The 17,829-nt window shown below is 51.9% G+C and overlaps 2 protein-coding genes and 1 non-coding gene across 5 annotated transcripts in view; 1 reads left to right on the forward strand and 2 right to left on the reverse strand.

Moving 5' to 3' along the window:
- The window catches only part of BATF2 (basic leucine zipper ATF-like transcription factor 2), a 28,666-nt gene extending 21,747 nt beyond the window's left edge, over positions 1-6,919 (reverse strand). For both annotated transcript variants that reach the window (XM_017948097.3, XM_017948096.3), the window contains exon 1: positions 6,812-6,919. The gene's annotated coding sequence lies outside the window, so the exon portion shown is untranslated. The remainder of the gene's footprint in view (positions 1-6,811) is intronic.
- Positions 6,920-6,995: 76 nt separating this feature from the next.
- On the forward strand, positions 6,996-15,042 carry ARL2 (ADP ribosylation factor like GTPase 2). 2 transcript variants are annotated; one of them, XM_009185689.4, is made up of 5 exons: positions 6,996-7,247; positions 11,212-11,322; positions 11,419-11,581; positions 13,256-13,336; positions 14,578-15,042. In XM_009185689.4, the coding sequence occupies exons 1-5, from the start codon at positions 7,093-7,095 to the stop codon at positions 14,710-14,712; spliced, it is 645 nt and encodes a 214-aa protein (XP_009183953.3). In that variant the 5' UTR covers positions 6,996-7,092; the 3' UTR covers positions 14,713-15,042. The 2 variants fall into 2 exon arrangements, with proteins under 2 accessions (XP_009183953.3, XP_009183952.3); XM_009185688.4 differs by lacking the exons at positions 13,256-13,336; positions 14,578-15,042 and having other exon boundaries at positions 11,419-12,082.
- Positions 8,660-8,797, reverse strand: LOC116269889. Its single transcript, XR_004177699.1, has one exon. It is a non-coding gene; the product is annotated as a small nucleolar RNA SNORA70 (small nucleolar RNA).
- Positions 15,043-17,829: the final 2,787 nt, after the last annotated feature.

Genomic DNA, 17,829 nt, shown 5'->3' on the forward strand with positions numbered 1-17,829 from the left:
GCTGAGACTCCGTCTCAAAAAAAAAAAAAGGTTTTTTTTTGAGCGAGAATCTCGCTCTACCACAGGCTGGAGTGCAGTGGCCCGGAATCTCCCAGCTCACCAGCTCTTCCGGATTCTCGTCTCCTACCTCAACCTCCAGTGGCACTGGGACTACAAGCTCCACTCCTAGCCAACTAGTTGTGTGCAGCAGGGGTTTTCACCGTGTCAGCTCAGGATGGTCTCGATCTCTGACCTCGTCAATCGCCCGATCTCGGCCCTCAACGTCGCTGGGATTACAGGCTTGACCACAGCGCCCGGCTCAAAAAAAAGGCCAAAAATTAAATAGGCGGACGTGGTGGCTCACACCTGTAATCCCAGCACTTTGGGAGGCCAAGGTGGGGAGATCTTGAGCCCTGGGATTTTGAGGTGGCTGGGCAGCAAGAGGTAGCCTCAGCCTGAAATAACTCCAGCATGGGCCTGGGGCCCCTGGCATGCACCCAATCTCACACCAGTGCAGTGATTGATGTCAGGAATAGGCCATTGACCCAAAGCCAGACCAAGGAAGGCCAGGCCTGGGACTCCTTGGAGCTACTGGGAAAGTGGTAGGTGCTGGGGATGTGCCCCCCCTGGGGGTGCTACTAAGATAAGGTGTTCTGGTGGCCGACCCCTCCCGTGGGCTCTGCCTGAAATCATAGCCAGCCCAGAGGACAGCACATGAGAGTAAAGTTTGACTCCCAGTAATGGTTTGTGCATTATGTCTGAAGCTGGGTGCACTCTGGAGCTGGGTAGTAATTTGCTTACATCATCTATAAGGGAAAAGACTCCTCCTAACACAGATATCTGCTACCTCTGGGTTCAGGAGTTTCATGAGCAGCTGCATGGGAATGTCTTCACTTGCTGCAACACTGCGAAAAAATAGGCAGGCCACAGGGCAACAAACAGTGAGGTTAAACAGGAAGCTAAGAATCAGAGAACCCAATTTCCATCTCTTATTGAGACTCCTTTATAAGCATAAAGAAATCTGGAGCAATTTTATGAATGTAGTGGCACCTCACACACAGGCAATCATAACTTGCTCCTCTTTTTTTTTTTTTAAATTTTCTTTTTGGGGCAGTCATTCTGTCTCGCCTGAGCTGGAGTGCAGTGGTGCAATCTCTGCAACTCCGCCACCCAGCCCAGGTTCAAGCCGATTCTCATGCCTCAGCCTCCCAAGTAGCTGGGACTACAGACATAGCGTGACCACACCTGGCCAATTTTTGTATTTTTAATGAGACGGGTTTTGCCATGTTGGCCAGGCTGAGGGCCTAAACTCTTGGCCTCAAGAGTGATCCCGCAGCTGGCCTTCAAATACTGAGGATACAGGAAAAACCACCATGCCCAGCCTCATCATTATTTAAGAAAAAATTAAAAATTTTTTTAAAAAATAGCTGGCATGGTGGCATGTGCCTGTGGTCCCAGCTACTTGAGATGCTGAGGTGGGAGGATGTATGAAGCCTGGGAGGGGTGAGGCTGCAGTGAGCTGTGATCAGCACTTCAACCTGGACAACAGAAAACCCTGTCTCAAAAAAAAAAAAAAAAAAAAAAAATTAACACAGAAACTGTCTGTCTAGGAAAGAGCACCAAAATAAATATTTAGATATATAAACAAATAAATAAATAAATAAAATGGGTATACTCCTTCCTAGCAGCTTAATGGTCAGCAATTCTAATTTAAAGCAGAGTCTTCTCCCCAGCCTTTTTTCCTTCTGGTTCCATAATATAGAGTTTTGTTACTTTTCTTATTATTATAAAAGATAATACATATGAAATATGATGGCTGATTTAAATGATTTACTTTTTAAAATTAAAACTATAATGCCAAATTTTCAGGCCCGGCACAGTGGAGTCCGCCTGTAATCCCAGCACTTTGGGAGGTCAAGATGGGAGGATCACTTGGGGCCCAGAGTTCGGAACCAGTCTGGGCAGCGTGGCAAAACCCAGTCTCTACAAAAAAATACAAAAATTAGCTGCGTGTGGTGGCACAGACCTTTAGTCCCAGCTACTCAGGCTGCTGAAGTGGGAGGATCACCTGAGCTGGGAGATCAAGGCTGCAGTGAGCGTGGCTGTGCCACTGCACTTCAACCTGGGTGATAGGTGAGACCCTGTCTCCAAAATAATAATAATAATGTGAGACCCTCTCAAAAATAATAATAGGCGGTATGGTGGCTCAAGCCTGTAATCCCAGCACTTTGGGAGGCCGAGGCGGGTGAATCACGAGGAATCAGGAGATCGAGACCACATCCTGGCTAACACTGGGTGAAACCCGTCTCTACTAAAAATACAAAAATAAGCAGGCGAGGTGGCGGGCACCTGTAGTCCCAGCTGCTCGGGGAGGCTGAGGCAGGAGGAGTGCAGCGAACCCGGGGCCGGGCTTTGCAGTGGCTTGAGATCTGGCCACTGCACTCTCAGCCTGGTGACAATGAGACTCCGTCTCAAAAAAAAATAATAATAATAATAATGCCAAACTTTTTCTTTCCAGATGTTGGAGTAAATATGCAGCAGTAAGGCTCTAGATCTCTCCTCAGGTTACAAGCCACTTACTCAGCCCTAAGAAGTTTCCCCTTCAAAAGCAGGTTTCACAGGTCATCCTGATTTAGATATTTTGTTCCACGATTCTTTCTTGTTAAAAAAAAATATATATATATATTCATATTCACAGTTATATATAACTACAGCTCTATACATCTTCTTTCCTAGTTTTCTTCCAAAGGTATTTCCCAAAGATTTTATTTAAGAGCTCTCTTCTGTTCCTCTGCTTGAAAGTAAAAAAACAAAGAAGAAAAGCCAGGTGCATTGGCTCACACCTGTAATCCCAACACTTTGGGAGGCAGAGGTGGGTGGATCACTTGAGGTCAGGAGTTTGAGACCAGCCTGACCAACATGGTGAAACTCCGTCTCTACTAAAAATACAAAAATTAGCTGGGCATGGTGGTACACGCCTGTAATCCCAGCTATTTGGGAGGCTGAGGCAGGAGAATCGCTTGAACCTGGGAGATGGAGGTTGCAGCGAGCTGAGATTTCACCATCACACTCCAACCTGGGCAACAAAAGCAAAACTTCGTCTCAAAAAAAAAAAAAAAAAAAAAAAGAAAAGAAAAAAGAGCTCTCTTTCCTCCTTTCCATGAGGCAAATGAAAACACAGCTTGTAATTAGGCCCCTTACTTGTCTTTAAACGCCTCTCCACCCAGTTCCTAGCTACAGTCAGTTCTTCAAAAGTTAAACACAGGCCAAGTGGGGTGGCTCATGCCTGTAATCCCAGCACTTTGGAAGGCTGAGGTGAGAGGATCACCTAAGCACAGGAGTTCAAGACCAGCCCAGACAATACAGCGAGACCCTCGTCTCTACAAAAAAATTTTAAAAATTAGCCAGGCTTGGCCAGGCACGGTGGCTTAAGCCTGTAATCCCAGCACTTTGGGAGGCTGAGGTGAGAGGATCACCTAAGCACAGGAGTTCAAGACCAGCCCAGACAACACAGCGAGACCCTTGTCTCTACAAAAAAATTTTAAAAATTAGCCAGGCTTGATGGCATGCACCTGTAGTCCCAGTTACTCAGGAGACTGACGTGGGAGGATTGCTTGAGGCTGCAGTGAGCCATGATTGTGCCACTGCACTCCAGCCTGGGTGACAAAGCGAGACTCTATCTCAAAAAAAAAAAAAAAAAAGAAAAAGAAACACCCAAGGCAATAATTTTATGTTCTCCCAAACTTACTCCCCAGTTAACAGCTGCATTGCACTGATTTTCAAACTTTTGTGACTGTGACTCACAGTGAGAAGTATTCATATCTGTATAAATATCTGAAACAAATGTTTCAGCAAACACTATTTACCTTTACTACATGGGTAAAGGTAGTAATGTTTTCAGTTCTGTTCATTCTGTTTCATTTTTGTTAATGCTACTAAGTTGAACCATTTGAAATACATCTGTGTACTCAAAACTGTCAAATATGGGCAATTTCATACAGTTCAACCTATTTATACTTGGCCTTACAATCCACTTTAATGGATCAGACATCTCATAGAATTAAAACATTGCTGGCCGGGCACGGTGGCTCAAGCCTGTAATCCCAGCACGTTGGGAGGCCGAGACGGGCGGATCACGAGGTCAGGAGATCGAGAACATCCTGGCTAACACGTGAAACCCCATCTCTACTAAAAAATACAAAAACTAGGCCGGGCGAGGTGGCAGGCACCTGTAGTCCCAGCTACTTGGGAGGCTGCGCAGGAGAATGGTGTGTGAACCCGAGGCGGAGCTTGCAGTGAGCTGGAGATCCGTCACTGCACTCCAGCCTGGCTACAGAGCGAGACTCCATCTCAAAAAAAAAAAAAAAAAAAATTGCTAAGTGGGCATGTTTCCAGTTAATGTTATTATTATTATTATTTTTTGAGGCGGAGTCTCGGGCCTGTCCTCTTCTGGCTGGAGTGTGCAGTGGGCGCCGATCTCGCTCACTGCAAGCTCAGCCCTGTCTGGCCCCATTCTCCTGCCTCAGCCTCCGAGTAGCTGGGACTACAGGCGCCCGCCACCACACCGCTAATTTTTGTATTTTTTAGTAGAGACAGTGTTTCACAGTGGTCTCGATCTCCTGACCTTGTGATCTGCCCGCCTCGGCCTCCCAAAGTGCTGGGATTACAGGCGTGAGCCACCGCGCCCGGCTAATGTTATTTTTAAAACTAAAACAGGACTGAATTTGTTTTTGTTTTTCATTTCATATGGCGCGGACATCTTTCCACACTGCTATCTTACAGCTCTACCTCACTGTTTTCTGTTTCTTTGAGACAGGGTCTAACTCTGTCATGAAAACTAGAGTGTAGTGGCATTATCACGGCTCACTGCAGCCTCGTCCTCCCAGGCTCCCACCTCAGCCTCCTAGGCAGCTGGGACCACAGATGTGCACCATCACACCTAATTTTTTTTTTTTTTTTTTTTTGAAGAGGGGGTTTCCCCGGGTTCCCCGGGTTGGTCTGGATCTCCTGACCTCGTGATCCGCCCGTCTTGGCCTCCCACCGTGCTGGGATTACAGGCTTGAGCCACCGCGCCCGGCCTTTTTTTTTTTTTTTTTTTTTAAACAGACTCTGTCGCCCAGGCTAGAGTACAGTGGTACAATCTCAGCTCACCGCAACCTTTGCCTCCTGGGTTCAAGTGAGCACATCTGGCTAATTTTTGTATTTTTTGTAGAGATGGGAGTCTCCCTAAGTTGGCCAGGCTAGTCTTGAACTACTGGGATCAAGCAATTCACCCACCTCAGTCTCCCAAAGTGCTGGGATTACAGGCATGAGCCACTGCGCCCGGCCCGCTTCACGTTTTAAGGGCTTCATGGAATCCACATGCACCTACCCCGGCTTAGGTAACCTGCCCTCACTGGAGACAGTTAGGTTTTTTCCAACTTCTTGCTGTTCCAAACTATGCCACAGTGAATTTCCGCGTCATATCCAGAATGCCTGTGCTGCAGGCTCCTAGGAGGAGGATGGCAGGCTCCTACCTCTAGGCATTTCCCTTTTTTTTTTTTTTTTTTTTTTGAGATGGAGTCTCGCTCTGTGGCCCAGGCTGGAGTGCAGTGGCACAATCTTGGCTCACTGCAACCTCCGCCTCCCAGGTTCAAGCAATTCTCTGCCTCAGCCTCCCGAGTGGCTGGGATTACAGGTGCCACTACCACACCCGGCTAATCTTTTGTATTCTTAGTAGAGACAGGGTTGCGCCAAGTTGGCCAGGCTGGTCTTGAACTCCTGACCTTGTGATCCACCCGCCTCAGCCTCCCAAACTGCTGGGATTACAGGTGTGACCCACCGCGCCCAGCTAGCATTTCCCATTTTGATCTTAGTTGGGTTTCAAAGTCTCTGGGTAGGCGCTATGCTCAGTTTCTTCCTTTGTGTGTGTCTGATGGAGGGTAAATGGTGCTGACCCAAGGGTCCCACTCAGGCAGCCTATCTGTTCAGCCCTCCTCTGACCACAAGCCCCTTTCTGCAAGATGGGAAGCTCCAGCTTCTTCCAGACCGCTCTCTAGGCAAACTTCATGGAGGCATGAAGACATTGTGCTTTACCATTGACCAGACCTGAGTTTGAATCTCACCCATGCTCCTTAAACACTTTGGATTCCATTATCATAGCTACGAAAAGAATAGAAACCTCTCAGGGTTGCAGGGAGGATGAAGCTGAACATGTGGAGTGCATTGCAAACAGTTACACAGGAGTTAGCCATTGTCTTCAGCTGGTGCTGACAGCTCTTTCCCAAGCATGAGAGAGGATCTTCTGCGCTGCCTATTCACATTTAGCCTGCAGCCGGCTGGGGCACCAAATTAAGACAATAAGGCTCTCTCCTGAGTTTACAATATGCTTGATGCTTGACCTATTTCCTCACTTCCTCTGGACTTCTTGAGCGCTAAGGTAAAGAATGAAACTCTTGGACAAAGCCATTCATTCAACAACAACTATTTATCGAGCACCTACTACATGCCAGCCACTGTGCTAAGCACCATCTGGGCCTCAGTTTTTCCATCCGCAAAAGTAGGAATTGTGCTGCTCAACAGGGAAACGCTGGGCCTCTGGGTGGGGGAGCCTTTAGGACCGGACTACAATTCCGTCACTGGAACCCAGGGACGCCCCGCACGTTTCCGAACGGCCTTCAGGGGGCACCGCCGCCCTGAACTGAGAGCCACAGGAGCAGGGTAGGGGGAGGCCCAACTTTCTGCTCTGTCACTGGCAGATTGAGGACGATGCCGAGGGCCCAGAGGAGCAGGATTTGGACCGTGTTGCTGGGAACAGGGGCCTACCCTGGCCCCAAGATGAGTTCGTCCGTACCTGGAGACCCTGGGTTCTGACTCTGAGGTCAGACGCAGCCAAGATGCAACTCAGGAACTTCAAGGTTTCCGCTCCGGCCCAGAGCCCCGGTCTGGCGGGGGAAAGGGTGGGGGTGTCGCCCTTGCTCCCCCAGCCTCAGCCTTCGGGAGGCGCACCCTCAGGGCGGGCGGCAGCACAAAAGGCTCCTGCGCCGCTAGGGGCACTCTCGCAGCAGCTGCGCGGGCGACCTCGCGATCACGTGCGGCGGGGGCGGGACCAAACGAGCGTCCAGCCAATTGGCTATGCCGTCGGCGAGCGTGATAGCCAATAGGAACCGGGAGCGGGGTCCCGGGACTGGGAAGAAACGGCGGCCGGGAGGGGCTCCGGGGACCATGGGGCTCCTGACCATTCTGAAGAAGATGAAGCAGAAAGAGCGGGAGCTGCGACTGCTCATGCTGTATCCTCCCAGACGCCGGAGCCGCGGGGGTAGCGGGGCCCCGCCGGGCGGGCGGTGCCGGGCGCCCCCTGTCGGGAGCGGAACGCGGCGACCGGCGCGTCCCAACTGCCCCTGGCGTCACCACACCGGCCCCACCAATCGCCCCGGGGGCCGGGAGGCGCAGCACCCCCGGCCTGGGGCAGGGGCCAGCTCCGAGGGCCGCAGAAGCGGGCCTGCAGGCGCAGCGGCGGGTGGCCTGAGTGTCAGGGGCGGTGGGTCCCGGAGATGACTCGGACGCCACCACCGGCGGCCTGGCGCAAGCGTGGGGCCGCTGCCTTCCCGGCTCTCATCTCCCCCGGGCCCAAGGGTTCCAGGCCCCGGCCCCGCCCTCCAGCTGCGAATCTCGGGGGCGTGCGGGGTGGCGGGTGGCGGATGTGGGCTCTGCGGATCCTTTCGAGCGTGGATCCAACAGTCCGTCTCTTTGGTGCTACGCGGCCCTTGGATGACCCTGTGGCTGAGGATGTGTGTGTGTGAGCCCGAGTGCCCCGTTCGCGCTGTGCGCCTTCTGAGTCCATTTAGGCGCCCACACCTGTTCCCTCTGCTCTGTGCCAGGCCCCGCGGGGGAATGGCAGGGGAGATATAACTTAATAATGCACATATAACTTAATAATCAAATCTCACATTTTTGAGATAGGGTCTTGCTCTATTGCCCTGGCTGGAGTGCAGTGGCTTCTAGGCTCAAGTGATCCTCCCACCTCAGCCTCCCAAAACTCTGGGATTATAGGCATGAGCCACGGAGTGCGGCCCATGTCTGTTTTATTTTATTTTATTTTATTTGAGATGGAGGTTCGCTCTTGTTGCCCAGGCAGGAGTGCAGTGGCGCAATCTCAGCTCACTGCAATCTCCGCCTCCCGGGTTCAAGCGATTCCCCTGCCTCAGCCTTCCAAATAGCTGGGATTACAGGTGCCCACCACCAGGCCCGGCTCATTTTATTTTATTTTATTTATTTATTTTTTTTTAGGTGGACAGGAAGTAGAATTTATTGGTGAATATTAAGAGGGGCAGCACAGTGGAAGCCCTCATGAGTGCAGGGCCTGCCACTTGTCCAGAGCGCCACGATTGGGAACGTACTTGACCCATCTGGGATGAGCCGCTTCTCAGCCACCATGTCTTCAAATTCATTGGCATTGAACTTGGTGAAGCCCCACTTCTTTGAGATGTGGATCTTCTGGCAGCTGGGGAGCTTGAACCTGGCCCTGCACAGGGCCTCAATCACATGCTCCTTGTTCTGCAGCTTGGTGCGGATGGACATAACTTGGCCAATGTGAACCCTGGTCACAGTGCCCTGGGGCTTTCCAATGGCACCTCGCATGCCTGTTTGGAGCCTACACTGGGGTAGTGCAAGGTCAGAAACATGAACATCCATCTGAAAGGACTGTCTCCAAGGTCCTTTAGAGCAACCCATGCAGCAAACAAACAGGCTGCATCACTGCCAGGGAAGCTGCTGTTTGCAGCCATTGCACACTGGGCCCCCATGAGGAAAGGAACTCAGTCGGCTTAATTGGCTGCAGGCCGGCTCATTTTAAAGAATATTTTTAGTAGAGACGGGATTTCACCTTGTTGGTCAGGCTGGTCTCGAATTCCTGACCTCAAGTGATCTACCTGCCTTGGCCTCCCAAAGTGTTGGGATTCCAGGCGTGAGCCACCGCGCCCGGCCCCATGTCTGTTTTAAAGAGCTCTGAGAAAAGCATACAGTTCACTCATTTGATATTGAGTGCCTAATATGTGCTAGACACTGTCCTAGGGGCCAGGGTACTAAAACAACAAAAAAAAATGTTACCTTCATGGAAATTCTGTAATGCAGGGGGGTAGAAAAATAATAACACAGGAAATAAGTAAAATATGTAATAGAGGCTGGGTGCTCAGTGGCACACACCTATAACCCTAGCACTTTGGGAGGCTGAGGTGGGAGGCTCGCTTGAGCCCAGGAGTTTGAGACCAGCCTGAGCAACATAGACCTCGTCTCTATCTATACATATATATATTCTCCATACATATTATATATGTATATGGGCCATGCTTTGGACCATGCTTCTGGGGAACAGGGCCTTCTACTGCTCCAGGATGAGCTCCCACTACATATCTATGTATGGAGAATAATGCAATTTAGGGTGGTCAAAGAAGGCCACTGTATGATGGCAGGGCATGGTGGCTCACACCTGTAATCCCAGCACTTTGAAAGACCAAGGCAGATGGATCACCTGAGGTCAGGAGTTTGAGACCAGCCTGGCCAACATGGTGAAATCCCGTCTCTACTGAAAATACAAAAATTAGCTGGGTGTGGTGGTGGACACCTTTAATCCCAGCTACCCAGGAGGCTGAGGCAAGAGAATTGCTAGAACCCAGGAGGCAGAGATTACAGTGAGCCGGTAAGCTGAGATCGCGCCATTGCACTCCAGCCTGGGTGACGAGAGAAACTCTGTCTCAAAAAAAAGCGACAGTTGAGTACATGAGGGAGGTGAGGGTTGAACCTTATAGCAGTCTGGGGGGAAACTTTAAAGCAAAGGGAACAGCAAGTCAGAGGCCCTGGGAGGACTAACTGGCGTGTTCAGAGGACTGGCGAGTGTGTCTGGAGTGGGGAGGACTGTTGACTGGGAACCACCTCACCTAGGGCCTTTTGGTTTTTGGTTTTCCCTTTCAGTGAGAAGTGCAGAGGATAGAAGGAATCAGAGACCAGTTTGGCCACTGCAGTGATGCAGACAAGATAGAATGGTGACTTGGACCATGATGGAAGTAGTGAGGTCATGGAAGTTTCTGGCCTGAGCAATTAGAAGGGTGAGGAGCCATTTGCTGAGGTGGAGAGGACTGGGGGAGAAGCAGGTTCTTGGCTCACTGTAACCTCTGCCTCCCGAGTTCAAGCAATTCTCCTGCCTCAGCCTCCCAAGTAGCTGGGATTACAGGTGCCCAGCACCACACCCAGCTATTTTTTTTATTTTTAGTAGAGATGGAGTTTCGCCATGTTGGCCAGGGTGGTCTCGAACTCCTGACCTCAGGCGATCCACCTGCCTCGGCCTCCCAAAGTGCTGGGATTACAGGTGTGAGCCACCGCGCCCGGCCTATTTGCTCTTTTGAAGGTGGGAGAAAGAACAGCAAGCTCATCAGCCAGTGGGGATGATCGAGAGGGGAAGGAAACATGGATGATGGCTTGGGGGCAGGGGCTCATCAGCGGCCAGGTTCCAGGGACTAAGGCTGGGCCTCAGGGGTAGTCTCCTCCTCACCCCTCTCCTGGACTGGGCTCATTCGCCCCAGCTCCGATGAGCAGGGAGAGGTGGTCCAGTCCAGGACCTGCCCACCCCACCACGCCCAACTGAGCTGCAGTGTTGGGAGGATAGAGGAGGGTGGTTCCCTCCCACAGTAAGCACACCCATTAATTTGCACTCTGCAGTAGCAGGTCTGGAATATTCCAGAAACACATGAGGGTGGCTTCCTCCAGATACCTGTTCTTCCCTTAGTTCTTCAAAAAGCTTGCTCCTTGTATTTTGGGTCTCAACTCCAGACACCTGAGAGGGGCCTTCCCCGGCACCCGAGCTGAAAGAGCCTCCGATGGCCCTCTCGGAAATCCTCTCTGTTGTGTTGATGGCACTAGCCAGGACCTGGCAGCTCCTCCTTTTCTCAATTTGTTTGTACTTTATTGACTGTCTTCCCACTAGAGTGTAAGCTTCCTAAGGGCAGGGCTTTGTCCTCAAGCACCCAGAAGAGAGTCTGGCACATAGTAGGTGTTCAACAAATTAAGGAGCTTTTGGGCAGAAGAGATGATATTTATATCTTGATACTTTCACATTTATTGTGGGCCAATGATGGCCAGGCATGTGCTGAACTCAGTTTGATACATGGCGGAAAATAATGAGTCCCCTAAGAGGGGCTCTGTGACGATGTCACCACCCGGCGGAGAACAGGGACTTCTCCTTAACCTGCTGCGCCCCAGTGGCCTGGACAATGCTGGAAAGACAACCATCCTGAAGAAGTTCAATGGGGAGGACATCGACACCATCTCCCCAACGCTGGGCTTCAACATCAAGACCCTGGAGCACCGAGGGTGAGCAGGGGCCCCATGGGTGGGCCAACCCAGAGCAGGGCAGGGAAGGTGGGAGAGGGGCCCAGCTGACCCTCTTGTCACCTGCTTCTTGCCCAGATTCAAGCTGAACATCTGGGATGTGGGTGGCCAGAAGTCCCTGCGGTCCTACTGGCGGAACTACTTTGAGAGCACCGACGGCCTCATCTGGGTAGTGGACAGCGCGGACCACCAGCGCATGCAGGACTGCCAGCGGGAGCTCCAGAGCCTGCTGGTGGAGGAGGTGGGCAGCTCCTACCCTTTGTGCAAATGTGTGGACATGTGGCCGCCTTCTCAGCAGATGCCCAGAGGGGTCCGTGGCCCCAGAGGGAAACTAGAGGCAGGATCCATTCCTTCACTGGGCCCCCACCATGGGAGGCCCATGGTGCCAGAGGCAGGACACATGCTGTGGACTGAGATTGAGTTAACATCCCTGAGGTGTTACTACGTCAATACCCTGAGCATCAGTTTCTGTGCCTTGAAATGGTGATGATGACACCCACATCATTGGGCTTTAGGGAGGATGACCCAAGGCCAGCATGAAGCTTTGAGAGGCCGTGGAGCCTGGCTCAAGAGTCTGACTCTTTGCTGTGTGACCTCAGCCAGGGGTGGTGGCACGCACCTGTAGTCCTAGCTACTCTGGAGGCTCAGACAGGAGGATCAGTTGAACCTAGGAGGTCGAGGCTGCAGTGAGCTGTGATCATGCTACTGCACTCCAGCCTCCTGGGTGACAGAGCAAGACCCTGTCTCAAAAAAAAAAAATAAATAAGGGGCAGGGCGCGGTGACTCACACCTGTAATCCCAGCACTTTGGGAGGCCAAGATGGGCAGATCACGAGGTCAGGAGATCGAGACCATCCTGGCTAACACGGTGAAACCCCGTCTCTACAAAAATACAAAAAATTAGCCGGGCATGGTGGCGGGCGCCTGTAGTCCCAGCTACTCAGGAGGCTGAGGCAGGAGAATGGTGTGAACCTGGAAGGCAGAGCTTGCAGTGAGCTGAGATTGTGCCACTGCACTCCCGAGTGGGCAACAGAGCAAGACTCCATCTCAAAAAAAAAAGAAGGAAACTTGCAAAGATAGTACAGAGGTCCCCCATATACCCTTTACCTTGCTTTCCCATCTTACCTAACCGTGGCCTGTCCAAACTAATAAATCAACATTGGTGAATTACTATTACCTTAATTACAGATTTTATTTGAATTTCACCAGTTTTTCCACTAATATACTTTTTGTTTCCAGTGTTTGATTGAAGCTACAACATTGCATTTAGTTGAAAATGAGGACACTTGTGAGAGTGAAAGGGGGGATTCTGTAGGCAGAGTCAGGATTGTCCTGGGCACACTGCACACACCTCCTGTGTGAGTGAAGCAGGTCAAATGAGATCAGGGCCATCAAATGCTGGTCAAGGCAGGTCAAGTCCCAAGGGTTAGACCCGTCCACCCACATCTCCCAATAACAGACGCATATGTGGAAACAACTAGAATCAGAGGTGGACGGCGTGGCCTGTCGGGAGTAGAACGGTTAAAGGGCTGTGTGAACCCAGAAGAGGGAGAGATCACATTCTCTGTGCACGTCTGGTCATCAGATTGGAGCAGTCTAGAACCACAGAGAGCTCAGGGATCATCTTATCCAGCACCCCTCCCTGTTTATGGAAGAGGAAGCTGAAGCATGGGGGACAGCGGTGTCCCCTGTGGTGGTTGACTGGAACCAGAACCCTGGCCCAGGACTGCCATCGCACATGTGGTCCAGCCTTGATGGCTATGTCCACAAACTCACTTCTGGGCCTCTCCCACCACCACAGGGCCTCACCTTCATCTTCCAGGTCGATCCTTCACCCCAGATGCTTTGGGCCATTAGAGGAGGGGTCAGGCTGTCCTCTGAGTCCCCACCCCACCCCTCTGTCTTCTCTTCCCCAGCGCCTGGCCGGAGCAACCCTCCTCATCTTTGCCAACAAGCAGGACCTGCCTGGAGCACTGTCCTCTAATGCCATCCGCGAGGTGAGTCCAGGCCCTGGGACAGGCTCGCTGAGGGAAAGGGGCGCACTTTTTTTATTTTAAAAGCATTTATTAAAAATAACCAAAAAAAATGGCTGGGCGCGGTGGCTCAAGCCTGTAATCCCAGCACTTTGGGAGGCCAAGGCGGGTGGATCACGAGGTCAGGAGATCGAGACCATCCTGGCTAACATGGTGAAACCCCGTCTCTACTAAAAATACAAAAAACTAGCCGGGCGTGGTGGCGGGCGCCTGTAGTCCCAGCTACTCGGAGGCTGAGGCAGGAGAATGGCGTGAACCTGGGAGGCGGAGCTTGCAGTGAGCCGAGATCGCGCCACTGCACTCCAGCCTGGGTGACACAGCGCGAGACTCCGTCTCAAAAAAAAAAAAAAAAACCAAAAAAAGTAATAATAAAAGCATGTATTAGCCCCTGCTAGGTGGCAGGACCTATGCAGGGCACTGGGGATCCAGTGATTAATAAGGCATGGGGTGGCCCACAGCCTGGGGAAGGCAGAACTGCGCATGTGTTGTTCACAGGCTAACAGTAGCCAGCGCATGTGTTGTTCACAGGCTAACAGTAGCCAGCACAAACAGAGTGCTTTCAGTATGCTCTGCTCCTAGCATGGATTAACTCATTTCATTCTCACAACAACCTCATGAGGTAAGAACTATTATTTTACACATGGTGAAGCAGGCTCAGAGAGATTAGGTAACTTGTCCCAGGTCACACAGCCACTAAATAGACCAGAAGCCTGTCTGACTCCAGAGCCCACATTTTAACCATGATTCTAGTGCTCAAGCACCACAGTGAGAAAGAGCAGCGTTAAAATCTTGGCTGTGCCACTTATGAGCTATGTGCCCTTAGGCAGGTTGCTTAACCTCTCTGAACTTTGGTTTCCTCCTTGGTGAAATGGCTGACACAATCCCTGGCTCATGAGGACTTGAGGAGAATGAGAGAGGATGTGTGGGGCTCCTGGCATGATGCCCAGATCCTGGTGGATGCTCAAGAGCCCGTGTTGCATTTACGTCACTAAGGGGCGGCACTGGTGTGGTACTGGACAGAGAGCCCAGGTGCCCCTGGGGGCTGACAAAGTCTCCCAGGGACCAGCGGGGCTTCCTGGATGGGATGACCTGAAACAGGGCCTTGAGGGAGGCATGGAGCTCCTCTGGGCTGGGGAGGGAAGGGGCTGAGGGAAGGCAGGGTCTGCAGTCACTGACCACCACCATCAGCACCTTTGTTCTTCCAGGCCCTGGAGCTGGACTCCATCCGCAGCCACCACTGGTGCATCCAGGGCTGCAGCGCCGTCACCGGGGAGAACCTGCTGCCAGGCATCGACTGGCTCCTGGATGACATTTCCAGCCGCATCTTCACAGCTGACTGAGCCACTCCAGATGTCCCTCCACCTAGCAGTCCAGGCCCCCCAACCCTCACCAAACACTATCCATGGGGGCATGGGAGTCAGCCAGCCAAACTAACACTCCCCCTCCTCCACCCCAACCTGCTGCTGCTACTGCTGCCCGCTGCTGCTCTGTGGCCACCCAGCTCCTGTGGCGGGAGGGCTGTGCCCTGGCTGTTTCCCTGGCTCCTGACCTGGCCTTTGGCTACCATACCAAGAAGAGAGGACTGGGCGGGGAGGAGCTGCTACTGCTGCTACCGAGGCTGTGGGCCTCATCCTTCACTCAGCTGTGAAATAAACCACTCCTTGCCCTGATTCCTGGCTGAGTCATTTGTTGATTCAACAGCGTTAGAGACCACCTGGGACCCACAATCCAGCAGGGGACAGAAAGGAACAGACCATTGCAGTCAATGGTGAGCTGCGGCTATGTCAAAGGGATGCAAAAAAAGTTATAGAAGCATGGGACACGGTGCAACTGATTCCATCCGGAGGAGTCCAGGCAGGCTTCCTAGAGGAGGTCATGTTAAAACTGGGAATAAAATGTGAGTAGTTTTCCAGGTAGAGGAAGGGGAAGACGGTTCACCAGGGGAACTCCAACTCTCATAGGTATGAATTAGAAAAAGGGACACAGCTCCAGACCAGGGCTCCAACTTTTTGAATGGAACATGGGCTGAAATTCAGCTCCCAATTCTCTGTTGTAGCCAGGACCCCATGTGCAGTGGACAACCTGAATAGCTGTACGAGGCCAGCAGAGGTTCAGGCAGAGGGGATCACAGGACAGGCATGAAGAGCAAAGGCTCTTGGGAAATGGGGAGGGGCATAGAGTCATGTGTGGGAGGGAGTGCAGCCAGAGGGCGGGAGGGGGCCACATCAGGTAGGGGTAGCTGAGTCCTTCCCTGAAGGCGACAGGAACTCGGAACCAGTGCCAGGCTGGGAAAGGATAGGAAATGAGGCCACCCCAGGGGTCCACTCCAAGTGGCAAGACTGGTGGATGTTTTCACGGCCCAGGGTCCTAACAGCTGCTTACTCTGCAGGGTTCTGTTCTAAGTACTACCCATTCAGCAATGCAGTTAGGGACAGCCTTATGCAGTGCTGCCTATCAAGATCCCCCTTTATATGGGACACTAAGGGGTGGCACTGGCGTGGGACTGTACAGAGAGCTCAGGTGCCCCGGGGAACAGATAAGCTCTCCCAGGGGCCAGGGGAGGCTTCCTGGATGGGCTGACCCTTGAGCAGGGAGGGAAGGGGCTGAGGGGAGGCACTGGCCACCACCAGTACCTTTGTCCTCCCAGGCCCTGGAGCTGAACTGTACAGCCACCACTGGTACATCGAGGGCTGCAGCCCCGTTGCTGGGAAGAACCTGCTGCCTGGTATCGACTGGCTCCTGGATGACATTTCCTCCAGGAGGTTAAGTGACTTCCTCAAAGCCACACAGCTAGGAAGTGAGGGAGCTGGACTTGAACCCAGCACACTTGGTCACTATACCTACCCTGCTGCCTCCCGAAATAGCTCAGGCCTAATTGTCTTCAATTTTTGTCTCTCTGCTCAAAATTCAAATGCCAAGGAGAGGCAGCCTGCCCGGCGCAGCTTGAGGCCCACGATTATCTTTTGATGTGGATTTGTGGCCCAACAACCCTCCCAGCAGAGTATATCCAATGGAAGAAGGGCAGTTTTCCCAAAGGAAAGTTGAATGCTATTATCAAAAGGTGAGGAAGAGACACTGGGATTTACTCTGAAGCTGGCACTAGGATCCTTTTGTGGGGGGATAGAGATCTGTGCAAAATCTGGGTTTCCTTTTTTTTTGAGACAGAGCCTCCCTCTGTCACCCAGGCTGGAGTGCAGTGGCATGATCACAGCTCACTGCAGCCTTGACCTCCCAGGCTCAAGCCATCCTCCCATCTCCTTGCTGGGACTACAGGCTTGTGCCACCACGCCCAGCTAATTTTTTTATTTTGTAGAGATGGGGTCTTGCCGTGTTGCCCAGGCTGGTCTCAAACTCCTGGGCTCAGGTGATCCTCCCACCTTGGCCTCCCAAAGTGCTAGGAAAGTGCTGGGATTACAGGCGTGAGCCACCATGCCCAGCCTAGGTTTCCTTAAAAGTGGAAGAAAGGGCTGGGTGCGGTGGCTCATGCCTGTAATCCCAGTACTTTGGGAGGTCAAGGTGGGCAGATCACCTGAGGTCGGAAGTTTGTAGACCAACCTGACCAATATGGAGAAACCCTGTCTCTACTAGAAGTACAAAATTAGCCAGGCATGGTGGCTCATGCTTGTAATCCCAGCTATTCGGGAGGCTGAGACAGGAGAATCGCTTAAACCTGCGAGACAGAGGTTGCAGTGAGCTGAGATTGCGTCATTGCACTCCAGCCTGGGCAACGAGAGTGAAACTCCGTCTCAAAAAAAAAAAAAAGGTGTGGAAGAAGGGAAGTGAATGTTGCGTGGACAAGCTTAGAACATGAAGAAACTGCCCTTCAGGGTACAAAATTAGAAGCCCCTGCCCTGTCCTCCTTGCAAGACAGACCTGATGGTCTGCAGGCTTTTAAACCTGGGCTCTGGAGCCAAATCCTGGCCTGCCACTCGCTGGTGGATGCTAAGCAACTTGCCTAGCCTCTCCGTGCCTCAGTTTCCCTCCTAGTGTTGGGAGGAGGACCGAATGAGTTGGTGTCTTGTATGTCATAAGTATTGTGTAAGTGTCAGCTATAATTATGATTATTTGAACCAGTAGGACTGTACGAAAATTCAACCAATGTGAAGTCAGCCACCCACTGACATGTGTCACCCCAGTGTTCACATCCTCCCAGGTGCCCTTAGGAAACAATGCTTTTCTTGAAAAGGTGAATTAGGCCGGGCGCAGTGGCTCAGTTCTATAATCCCAGCACTTTGAGAGGCCGAGGTGGGTGGATCACTTGAGGTCAGGAGTTCGAGACCAGCCTGGCCAACGTGATGAAACCCCATCTCTACCAAAAAAATACAAAAATTAGCCGGGCATGGTGGTGTGTGCTTGTAATCCCAGCTACTCAGGAGGCTGAGGCAGGAGAATCACTTGAACCCAGAGGGCAGAGGTTGCAGTGAGCCGAGATTGCGCCACTGCACTCCAGCCTGGGC

The sequence above is a fragment of the Papio anubis genome, chromosome 12 (assembly GCF_008728515.1).
Source record: "Papio anubis isolate 15944 chromosome 12, Panubis1.0, whole genome shotgun sequence".
In the NCBI taxonomy this organism is placed as follows: domain Eukaryota; kingdom Metazoa; phylum Chordata; class Mammalia; order Primates; family Cercopithecidae; genus Papio; species Papio anubis.